At 32.6% G+C, this 12,389-nt stretch overlaps 1 protein-coding gene and 4 pseudogenes across 1 annotated transcript; all 5 read left to right on the top strand.

The window, feature by feature from the left end:
- Nucleotides 1–4,182, top strand: part of LOC128036905 (protein TIC 214-like) — a 6,380-nt pseudogene extending 2,198 nt beyond the window's left edge.
- A 533-nt stretch (nucleotides 4,183–4,715) lies between these two features.
- On the top strand, nucleotides 4,716–5,895 carry LOC128036900 (NAD(P)H-quinone oxidoreductase subunit H, chloroplastic-like; annotated as a pseudogene).
- On the top strand, nucleotides 5,889–7,245 carry LOC128036903 (NAD(P)H-quinone oxidoreductase subunit 1, chloroplastic-like; annotated as a pseudogene).
- Nucleotides 7,246–8,010: 765 nt separating this feature from the next.
- On the top strand, nucleotides 8,011–10,368 carry LOC128036902 (NAD(P)H-quinone oxidoreductase subunit I, chloroplastic). The gene has a single exon (XM_052627283.1). The coding sequence runs from the start codon at nucleotides 8,052–8,054 to the stop codon at nucleotides 8,622–8,624; it is 573 nt and encodes a 190-aa protein (XP_052483243.1). The 5' UTR covers nucleotides 8,011–8,051; the 3' UTR covers nucleotides 8,625–10,368.
- A 605-nt stretch (nucleotides 10,369–10,973) lies between these two features.
- Nucleotides 10,974–12,185, top strand: LOC128036901 (NAD(P)H-quinone oxidoreductase chain 4, chloroplastic-like; annotated as a pseudogene).
- Nucleotides 12,186–12,389: the final 204 nt, after the last annotated feature.

Here is a 12,389-nt window from a genome sequence, read left to right as displayed (position 1 = left end):
ACGAACTTGAACAGACACTAGATACACTCAATAGAAAATCATTAGCAACAGAAAAAGAACTCTCTTTATTGACATTGACAGAAGATGAACAGGGAAATATCGATTCCGAGGATCGAGTCAAAATTTTGAAATTTTTATTCAATATAGTTATAACTAATCCCAACAATCAAACAATTAGAAAAAAATCTATTGGAATAAAAGAAATAAGTAAAAAAGTTCCTCGATGGTCATACAAATTAATCGACGATTTAGAACAACAGGAGGGCGAAAACGAGGAAAATGTAACAGCAGAGCATGAAATTCGTTCAAGAAAATCCAAGCGCGTCGTGATTTTTACTAATAACCAGGCAAACGCCGATACTTATACTAATACCAAGGATGCTAATGATCCTGATCAAACAGACGAAGTGGCTTTGATACGCTATTCGCAACAATCGGATTTTCGGCGCGACATAATAAAAGGTTCCATGCGTGCCCAAAGGCGTAAAACAATTACTTGGGAGCTGTTTCAAGCAAATGTACATTCCCCCCTTTTTTTGGACAGAGTAGACAAACCACTCTTTTTTTCTTTTGATATTTCTGGACCGCTGAAACGAATATATCGAAATTGATATGTAAAACAAAGAATCAAAATTTATGATTATACAGAAAAAGATCGAGAAAAAGACGAGGCCAAAAGAGAAAAATACAAAAGAGAAGAGAAAATGAGGATAGAAATAGCAGAAGCTTGGGATAGTCTTTACTTGCTCAAGTAATAAGGGCCCGTGTTAATAACCCAATCAATTCTTAGAAAATATATTATATTACCTTCACTGATAATAGTTAAAAACATTGCCCGTATGTTATTATTTCAATTTCCTGAGTGGTCTGAGGATTTAACGGATTGAATCGAGAAATGCATGTTAAATGCACTTATAATGGTGTTCAATTATCCGAAACAGAATTTCCAAAAACTGGTTAACAGACGGTATTCAGATAAAGATCCTATTTCCTTTTGCCTGAAACCTTGGCACAGATTTAAACTACAACCCTCTCATAAAGATCCAATGAAAAAAAGAAAGGTCAAAAGAATGATTTTGCTTTTAACAGTTTGGGGAATGGAAACTGAACTCCCTTTCGGCTCTCCTCGAAAACGGCGTTCGTTTTTGAGCCTATTTTAAAGAACTAAAAAAAAGAAAAAATGGAAAACGAAATGTTTTATAGCTTTAACAATTTTAAAAGAAAAACGAAATTGTTTCGAAAAGCTTCAAAAGAAACAAAAAATGGATCACTCAAAGCATTCTATTTCTAAAGGACTAATAAAAGAACTTTCAAAAATAAATCCAATTCCATTTTTGGGTTGAGAGAACCATATGAATTGGGCGAAACTAAAAGGATTCGATAATCAGTAATAAGATGATTCACAAATCATCCCTTCAAATTCAATCTATGGCGTGGACAAATTATTCATTAACAGAAAAAAATAAAAGATCTGACTAAGAGAACAAACACAATCAAAAATCAAATACAAAAATTCTAATTATAAAAGAGAAGAAAACGAATTTCTAACTCAAGAAATAAATAGTAGTTCTAACAAAATAAGTTATCAGGATAAAATAGTAGAATCAGCAAAAAATTTTGGCAAATAGTAAAAAGAAGAAATATTCGATTAATCCGGAAATTCTATTTTTTATAAAATTTTTCATTGAAAAGATATACATGGATATTCTTCTATATATCATTAATATTCCAAGAACCAATACCCAACTTTTTCTTGAATCAACAAAAAATCATTGAGAACTTCATTCACAATAATGAAGCAAATCAAGAAAGAATTAATAAAACAACTAAAAATACAACTCATTTTATTTCAACTATAAAACCTCACTTTCTTCACTTTCTAATATTAGTATTAGAAATAAAATGAAAAGCTTTTGTGACTTATCCTCCTCTCACAAGCATATGTATTTTACAAATTATCACAAACCCAAGTTATTAGTTTTATAAATTCAAACCTATCCTTCAATATCATGGAACATCTCTTTTCTTAAAATGAAATAAAAGATTATTTTGAAGAACAGGGAGTATCTCATTCCAGATTAAGACATCATTATGGGTTAAGACAGAAAATCGTTTGGCATTCTGGAATGAATGAATGGAAAAACTGGTTAAGGAGTCGTTATCAATACGATTTAGTTCAGAATAGATGGCTAAAATTAGTACCAAGACAATGGCGAAATAGAGTCAATCAACACTATCTGGCTCAAAATAAAGATTTAACAAAATGGGATTCAGATGAAAAAGAAAGATTAATTCATTACGAAAAAAAAAATGATTTTCAAGCAAACTCATTACTGACTCAAGAATATAAACTGAATCAAGAACAAAAATATAAAAAATCTAATTTAAAAAAAAACTATGGATATGATTTTTTATCATATAAATCTATTAATTATCAAGATAAGAGGGACCCGTATGCTTATGGATCACCATTCCAAGTAAATAAGAGGGAAGAGAGTTCTTATCATTACAACATGGATAAACAAAATTTTTTTGATACATTGAGGGATATCCCTATCCATAATTATCTAGGAGAAGGCGATATCCTAGATGCTATGGGGAATTTTTCGCACAGAAAGTTTTTTAATTGGAGAATTCTTCATTTTTGTCTTAGAAATAAGGTCGATATTGAGTCCTGGGTCGATACCAGTACAAAGAGTAACAAAAATATTAAGACTGTGGTTAAGAATTATCAACTAATTGATAAAATGGACCTTTTTTATTTCACAATTTATCAAGATCAAGAAAGCAACCCATCCAATAAAAAAGGAAGCCATTTTGATTGGATGGGACTGAATGAAGAAATACTAAGTCATCCTATACCGAATCTAGAACTTTGGTTCTTCCCAGAATTTGTGCTGCTATATAATGCATATAAGGTTAAACCATGGATCATACCAATAAAATTACTTCTTTTCAATTTTAATGGAAATAGGAACATTAATAAAAATATTATTGAAAATAAAAAAAGGGACTCCTTTATAGCACCAAACGAAAACAAATTATTGGATTAGAGAATCGAAATCAAGAAGAAAAGAACCCATAGGTGAAGGGATCTTGTATCAGATGCACAAAACAAGGAAATTTTAAATCCGTTCTCTCAAACCAAGAAAAGATGTTGAAGAAGATTATGATAAATCAGACAAAAAACGTAGAAAGAAAAAGCAATACAAGAGCAACACGGAAGCAGAGCTTGATTTCTTCCTAAAAAGGTATTTGCGTTTTCAATTGAGATGGGATGATTCTTTAAATCAAAGAATAATCAATAATATCAAAGTATATTGCCTCCTGCTTAGACTGATAAATCCAAACGAAATTGTTATATCCTCTATTCAACGGGGAGAAATGAATCTGGATATTTTGATGATTCAGAAGGATTTAACTCTTAGAGAACTAATGAAAAAAGGAATATTGATTATCGATCCAGTTCGTCTGTCGGTAAAAAATGATGGACAATTTATTCTATATCAAACTATAAGTATTTTGTTGGTTCATAAAAATAAACACCAAATTAATCAAAGATACCAAGAAAAAAACTATATTGATAAAAATCATTTTTATGAATTTATTGCAAGACATCAAAAAATGACTGAAAATAAAGACAAAAATCATTATGATTTGTTTGTTCCTGAAAATATTTTATCCCCTAACCACCGGCGAGAATTGCGAATTCGAATTTCTTTCAATTCAAGGATAAAATGGTATGCATAGAAATGCAGTATTTTTAAATAATGTAAAAAACTGTGGTCAAGTTTTGACTAAAAATAAACATCTTGGTAGTGATAAAAAGAAACTAATTAAATTAAAGTTCTTTCTTTGGCCCAATTATCGATTAGAAGATTTAGCTTGTATGAATCGATATTGGTTTAATACTAATAACGGCAGTCGTTTCAGTATGATAAGGATCCGTATGTATCCGCGTCTGAAAATTCGTTAATGGTCCATTTTAATGGTCCATTTTCCCCTATATTATGTATGTATCGTGCCGGGTATATGAAAACAAATAGATGGTCACAAGGATTGTCTTACATTTTATTCTGATACACGATACTAATTTAATGACATACATATCAATTAGATCGACAAATGAATCAACAAAATCCTCTTATTTGAACTCTCAAATTTTCTTTGTAGAAATCTCTCACTCTTTTGTATCCCTATACGAATCAAATCGAAACCCGGATTGATTAATTTTATTTGAAAAATGATAAAGTTCATAACGAACTTAAAATCATCGTGTATATCAAAATGACTGGTATTATTATTACTGATCAGTAAAATTCACATTCAAAAAAGGGGAAATTTTTGGTTTTATGGTAAAAATTCATTCATCTCAGTTATTTTCAAGAAAAAAGAAGAAAACAGGGGTCTGTTGAATTTCAAATAGTTAGTTTCACCAATAAGATACGAAGACTTACTTCACATTTGGAATTGCACAAAAAAGACTATTTATCTCAGAGAGGTCTACGTAAAATTCTAGGAAAACGTCAACGACTGCTATCTTATTTATCAAAGACAAATAAAATACGTTATAAAGAATTAATTGGTGAGTTGATATTCGGGAATCAAAAATCGTTAATTTGCAAATTTTGAATTAGTCGATTTATTAGATTTTCATTTTGATGTACTTGTTTTCGTTTTCAACAATTCATGTAAGAATGAATCGAGGAAAACTTATGAATCTATCAGCTACAGAAAAGACCTTATGATAGTCAATATGGGGCCTCACCACCCATCAATGCATGGTGTTCTTCGTCTCATCGTTACCTAGATGGTGAAGATGTTGTTGACTGTGAACCAATATTAGGTTATTTACACAGAGGAATGGAAAAAATTGCGGAAAACCGAACAATTATACAATATTTGCCGTATGTAACGCGTTGGGATTATTTAGCCACTATGTTCACGGAAGCAATAACCGTAAATGGACCAGAACAGTTGGGGAATATTCAAGTCCCTAAAAGGGCCAGCTATATCAGAGTAATTATGTTGGAGTTGAGTCGTATAGCTTCTCATCTATTATGGCTTGGACCTTTATGGCAGATATTGGCACAGACCCCTTTTTCTATATTTTCAGAGAAAGAGAATTAGTATATGATCTATTCGAAGCTGCCACCGGTATGAGAATGATGCATAATTATTTTCGTATCGGAGGAGTGGCGGCCGATCTACCTTACGGCTGGATAGATAAATGTTTGGATTTCTGTGATTATTTTTTAACAGGAATTGTTGAATATCAAAACTTATTACGCGAAATCCTATTTTTTTAGAACGAGTTGAAGGGATAGGCGTTATTGGTGGAGAAGAAGCAATAAATTGGGGTTTATCCGGCCCAATGCTACGAGCATCTGGAATCAAATGGGATCTTCGGAAAGTTGATCATTATGAGTGTTACGACGAATTTGATTGGGAAATCCAGTGGCAAAAAGAAGGAGATTCATTAGCTCGTTATTTAGTCCGAATCAGTGAAATGACGGAATCTATAAAATAATTCAACAGGCCCTGGAAGGAATTCCGGTGGTCCCTATGAGAATTTAGAAACTGATGCTTTGATCGAGAAAGGGATCCAGAATGGAATGATTTTGAATATCGATTCATTAGTAAAAAACCTTCTCCCACATTTGAATTACCGAGACAAGAACTTTATGCGAGAATGGAAGCCCCAAAGGGAGAATTAGGAATTTTTCTGATAGGGGATCAAAGCGGTTTTCCTTGGAGATGGAAAATTCGCCCGCCGGGTTTTATCAATTTGCAAATTCTTCCTCAGTTAGTTAAAAGAATGAAATTGGCTGATATTATGACGATACTAGGTAGCATAGATATCATTATGGGAGAAGTGGATCGTTGAAATGATAATTTATACGACAGAAGTAGAAGATATCAATTCCTTTTACACATTGGAATCTTTAAAAGAGGTCTATGGGATCATATGGATGTTGGTCCCTATTTTGACTCTTGTTTTGGGAATCACAATAGGTGTACTAGTAATTGTATGGTTAGAAAGAGAAATATCTGCAGCAATACAACAACGTATTGGGCCTGAATACGCCGGTCCTTTGGGCATTCTTCAAGCGCCAGCAGATGGAACAAAACTGCTTTTCAAAGAAAATATTCTTCCATCTAGAGGCAATACTCGTTTATTTAGTATTGGACCGGCTATAGCAGTCATATCAATTTTACTAAGTTTTCAGTAATTCCTTTTAGCTCTCGCCTTATTTTAGCCGATCTCAATATCGGTATTTTTTATGGATTGCCATTTCAAGTATTGCTCCTGTTGGACTTCTTATGTCAGGATACGGATCAAATAATAAATATTCCTTTTTAGGTGGTCTGCGAGCTGCTGCTCAATCGATTAGTTATGAAATACCATTAACTCTATGTGTTTTATCAATATCTCTACGTGCGATTCGTTGAAATAGAAACTTTTATTTTACCTATTCCTTTCGTTCTAGAAAATAAGTTGAGTTGATAAACTAAATTAGATAGTTATATATGAGTGAAAGAAAGCAGCTTATAAATTCGCAGTAAATTAAACAAAAAAATGGAATCTCATTTCCTATGTACAAGAGGTAAGTGGAAGAAAACGTAAGCGGAAGAAGTCTTTACCCCAAGACGGGTTGATTAGTCAATCTAGCTTGAAGCGGGCTCAAAAGATCAACTGTATAGAGTTTTCGCTATCCTTTGTATGGATTCCCATACATGTATTGCTAAACAAACGGGGGATTGAACAAAAAACGAGTGGATGGTTAGGAACACCAAAATACATAAAGGATTGGTAATGGAGATTATGTAAATTATATAAAAAGAGACTTCTGGATAACATAAAAAGAATACTAATTGGGGCTTTAAATTCGTAGAAATGACTAGGCAGTACTCCCCATGATTCCGGTCCAGAGTATCCTCCTATCTGCCGATTAAAGTAATGACTATCAGGAACGAAATAATCCTTTACTATTTTTTAGTTTAAGCCCCATTCGTGATTTTATCAGATCCGAAAGCAGAATAGGAACGAAAAAGAAACAATAAAGAATAAAAAAGAAATCTTTTTTTTTTCTTTCTTTCATAGATATAGAGAGATCTAATCCGTGTCATGATTTATGAGCTAATGGAATGTTTCATTTTTTTCGTAATAGAAAACAATGGGTTGAAATATCTATTGATATTCTACAAGAAGTATTTTATTGAAGGCTTAAGTTATTACTCAACTTGAAATTATGAACGGGCGAGATCAATTCAGAAGCATTTATTTTTTATTCTTCAGAATATAGCAGACAGAATTCCATTGGTATAATTTTGGACCTTCCAATCTATTTTTTCTCTATCTATTCTACAACCATACGAAGATAAATAATACTGATTCGGTCCTAAAATTTATTTGTGACCCACGAGGAGCCGTATGAGGTGAAAATCTCATGTACGGTTTTGGACTAGCGATGTAAACAGTGATGGTATCATCGACTATAATTATCTAACAGTTCAAGTACAGTTGATATAGTTGAGGCGCAATCAAAATATGGTTTTTGGGGATGGAATTTGTGGCGTCAGCCAATAGGGTTTATCGTTTTCTAATTTCTTCTAGCAGAATGTGAGAGATTACCTTTGATTTACCAGAAGCGGAGGAAGAATTAGTAGCAGGGTATCAAACCGAATATTCAGGTATCAAATTTGGTTTATTTTACGTTGCTTCCTATCTAAATCTATTACTTTCTTCGTTATTTGTAACAGTTCTTTACTTGGGGGGTTGGAATATTTCCATTCCGTATGTATTCGTCCCTGAGCTATTTGAAATAAATAAAATAAATGGAATCATTGGAACGACAATTGGTATCTTTATTACATTAGCTAAAACTTATTTGTTTTTGTTTATTTCTATCGCAACACGATGGACTTTACCTAGGTTAAGAATGGACCAATTATTAAATCTCGGGTGGAAATTTCTTTACCCATTTCTCTGGGTAATCTATTATTAACAACTTCTTTCCAACTTCTTTCACTGTAAAGAAAAAAAGAATATGAGATTCATGACTTGGTTCAAACAAGAGAAAGAAACAAACATAAAATTATTCATAGATATTCACGATATGTTCCCTATGGTAACCGGGTTCATGAATTATGGCCACCAAACAGTCCGAGCAGCAAGGTACATTGGTCAAGGTTTCATGATTACCTTATCCCACGCAAATCGTTTACCCGTAACTATTCAATATCCTTATGAAAAATTAATCACATCAGAGCGTTTCCGCGGACGAATCCATTTTGAATTTGATAAATGCATTGCTTGTGAAGTATGTGTTCGTGTATGCCCTATAGATCTACCCGTTGTTGATTGGAAATTTGAAACGGATATTCGAAAAAAACGATTGCTTAATTACAGTATTGATTTCGGAATTTGTATATTTTGTGGTAACTGCGTTGAGTATTGTCCAACAAATTGCTTATCAATGACTGAAGAATATGAACTTTCTACTTACGACCGTCACGAATTGAATTATAATCAAATTGCTTTGGGCCGTTTACCAATGTCAGTAATTGACGATTATACAATTCGAACAATTTTGAATTCAATTCAAAGAAAAACTCAGTAAGTAAACCTCCTGTTCTATTAAAGTAAAGAGAAATTTCCCATTCATTCTTTTAAGGTTCCGTTTTGGTTTAAGTTAAAAGACTGGTTGGTTTGAATTAAAAAAAGAATGAGGCCTTTGGTCAATAAATAAAAATTCAATTACAAATTAACTGGTTGATAAGAATTTCGGATTCCTTTTTATTGAAAATAAAACTATATTAATATATTCGTAATTATTTCGAAATATATAGTTTCAAAAAACAAAATACCCTTTTCTTTTGAACAAACAAAAAAGAATCAAAAACGAAACTGTCCAATAATTGTGCTTAGAGCAATTCACGCCTAATAGATTAGGATTTTATTCAATTAGGAACGTATCATAAAAAAAAATTCCTGGTCGGGTCAATAAGATCATGAAAAGCATTTCGATTTATTTATCTCTTATTTTACACAGAATGGATTTGCCTGGACCAATACACGATTTTCTTTTAGTTTTCTGGGATCGGGTCTTATATTAGGAGGCCTGGGAGTGGTATTACTTACCAATCCAATTTATTCTGCCTTTTCATTGGGATTGGTTCTTGTTTGTATATCCTTATTTTATATTCTCTCAAATTCTCATTTTGTAGCTGCTGCCCAGCTCCTTATTTATGTGGGAGCCATAAATGTTTTAATCCTATTTGCTGTGATGTTCATGAATGGTTCAGAATATTATAAAGATTTTAATCTGTGGACCATTGGGAATGGCCTTACTTCGTTGGTTTGTACAAGTATTCTTGTTTCGCTAATTACTACTATATTAGATACATCATGGTACGGGATTATTTGGACTACAAGATCAAATCAAATTATAGAACAAGATTTGATAAGTAATAGTCAACAAATTGGAATTCATTTAGCAACCGATTTTTTTCTTCCATTTGAATTCATTTCAATAATTCTTTTAGTTGCTTTGATAGGTGCAATTGCTGTGGCTCGTCAGTAATAAATCTTTCTAACTAGGAATAGCAAGCAATCAAAATGAAACCTTTTTCTGTTTTTTCTGTCTTATCGCATCCATTTTCTTTGAATTCTATTTGAATATTGCTCGTGTATAAAATAGAAATTCGTTTATTCGATATATTTCCAATAGATTCTTTTTTTTTGTTATACTCTAGTCAATCAAATCTGTTGAATTATTGTTCATATTAATAATGAATCGAAATTGATAAGGAGTTGGTCAATGATGCTCGAACATATACTTGTTTTGAGTGCCTATTTATTTTCTATCGGTATTTATGGATTGATCACGAGTCGAAATATGGTTAGGGCTCTTATGTGTCTTGAACTTATACTGAATGCGGTTAATATAAATTTTGTAACATTTTCTGATTTTTTTGATAGTCGGCAATTAAAAGGAAATATTTTCTCAATTTTGTTATAGCTATTGCAGCCGCTGAAGCAGCTATTGATCAGCTATTGTGTCCTCGATTTATCGTAACAGAAAATCAACGCGTATCAATCAATCAACTTTGTTGAATAAGTAATATTAATAATATTAAATTATAAGATTCACCAATTTGAATTAGCATGTACAATATGTTGGAATCTACATCATGTTTTCGAAAACGTAAGAAATCAAAGTATCTTGGTCCTTTCTTATGAGTTGATCCCGAAGGAAATTGATTAGAAAATTTCTGGTAAATCGTTGATTCATCTGGTGTTTAACTATATTTATTTACAAGTTTACTAGATTGAAATTTTATGATGTTCAAAAATTTATCGATCCCATGTCCCATTCAGTAAAAATTTATGATACATGTATTGGGTGTACTCAATGTGTCCGAGCCTGCCCCACCGATGTGTTAGAAATGATACCTTGGGATGGATGTAAAGCTACAAATTGCTTCCGCTCCAAGAACAGAAGATTGTGTTGGTTGTAAGAGATGTGAATCCGCTTGTCCAACGGATTTCTTGAGCGTTCGAGTTTATTTATGGCATGAAACAACTCGAAGTATGGGTCTAGCTTATTGATACGGTCCAGAAAACCCTAGTTGAATACATTTTGAATCCATTTGATTTTTTTACTGAAAAAACCCGTGCTCAAAAAAAACCCTTTTGAGCACGGGTTTTCTGGTCCAAGTGTATCTTGTCTTTACCACGAATTATTTTCCTTGGTTAACAATAATTGTATTTTTACCAATATCTGCAGGTTCTTTACTTTTCTTTCTTCCTCATAAAGGAAATAAGCTAATGAAGTGGTATACAATATGTATATGCATTTTCGAACCCTTCTAACAACCTATGCATTTTGTTATCATTTCCGATTGACGATCCATTAATCCAGCTGGCGGAAGATTATAAATGGATCAATTTTTTGATTTTACTGAGATTGGGAATAGATGGACTTTCTATAGGGCCCATTTTACTGACAGGATTTATCACCACTTTAGCGACTTTGGCGGCTTGGCCAGTTACTCGAGATTCGCGATTATTTCATTTCCTGATGCTAGCAATGTACAGTGGTCAAATAGGATCATTTTCTTCTCGAGACCTTTTACTTTTTTCATCATGTGGGAGTTCGAATTAATTCCTGTTTATCTACTTCTATCCATGTGGGGGGGAAAGAAACGTCTGTACTCGGCTACAAAATTTATTTTGTACACTGCAGGGGGTTCCGTTTTTCTATTAATAGGAGTTTTGGGTCTCGGTTTATACGGTTCTAATGAACCAACATTAAATTTTGAAACATTAGCTAATCAATCATATCCTGTCGCACTGGAAATAATATTCTATATTGGATTTCTTATTGCTTTGCTGTCAAATCGCCGATTATACCTTTACATACGTGGTTACCGGATACCCACGGGGAGGCCCATTACAGTACTTGTATGCTTCTAGCCGGAATTTTATTAAAAATGGGAGCATATGGATTAGTTCGGATCAATATGGAATTATTACCCCATGCGCATTCCATATTTTCTCCCTGGTTGATAATAGTGGGTACAATGCAAATAATTTATGCAGCTTCAACATCTCTTGGTCAACGGAATTTAAAAAAAAGAATAGCCTATTCTTCCGTATCTCATATGGGTTTCATAATTATAGGAATTGGTTCGATAACTGATACGGGACTCAACGGAGCTATTTTACAAATAATATCTCATGGCTTTATCGGTGCTGCACTTTTTTCTTGGCAGGAACGAGTTATGATAGAATGCGTCTTGTTTATCTCGACGAAATGGGCGGAATGGCCGTTTGATTCCCAAAATATTTACGATGTTCAGTATCTTATCCATGGCTTCTCTTGCATTACCGGGCATGAGTGGTTTTGTTGCAGAATTGATAGTCTTTTTTGGAATAATTACCAGCCAAAAATATTTTTTAATGCCAAAAATACTAATTACTTTCGTAATGGCAATTGGAATGATATTAACTCCTATTTATTCATTATCTATGTCACGTCAAATGTTCTATGGATACAAGCTATTTAATGCTCCAAGTTCTTATTTTTTTGATTCTGGACCACGAGAGTTATTTGTTTCGATCTCTATCTTTCTACCAGTACTAGGTATTGGTATTTATCCGGATTTCGTCCTCTCATTATCAGGTGAGAAGGTCGAAACTATTCTATATAATTATTTTTATAGATAGTTTTCATGAATAAAAAAATTAAAAAAGGAATCCTATGGTTTTTAAAATTGGTCGTTGTACAATGAAAAGGAAAAAAAAGAAGTCTTTTTTCTTCTCTTAAGTTTAAGTTAAGTAAAAAAGGTAAAAGCATTAAATTGAATTTTAATCAGACATC

This window comes from Gossypium raimondii, unplaced genomic scaffold (assembly GCF_025698545.1).
Source record: "Gossypium raimondii isolate GPD5lz unplaced genomic scaffold, ASM2569854v1 Contig00079, whole genome shotgun sequence".
Classification (NCBI taxonomy): Eukaryota; Viridiplantae; Streptophyta; class Magnoliopsida; order Malvales; family Malvaceae; genus Gossypium; species Gossypium raimondii.
Note: the sequence above shows the minus strand (reverse complement) of the source record. Positions and strands in the feature narration are given on the sequence as shown.

Excerpts from the sequence above, each read along its gene's own strand:
- LOC128036902 (XM_052627283.1), top strand. The coding sequence starts at position 8,052 with ATGAGATTCATGACTTGGTTCAAACAAGAGAAAGAAACAAACATAAAA.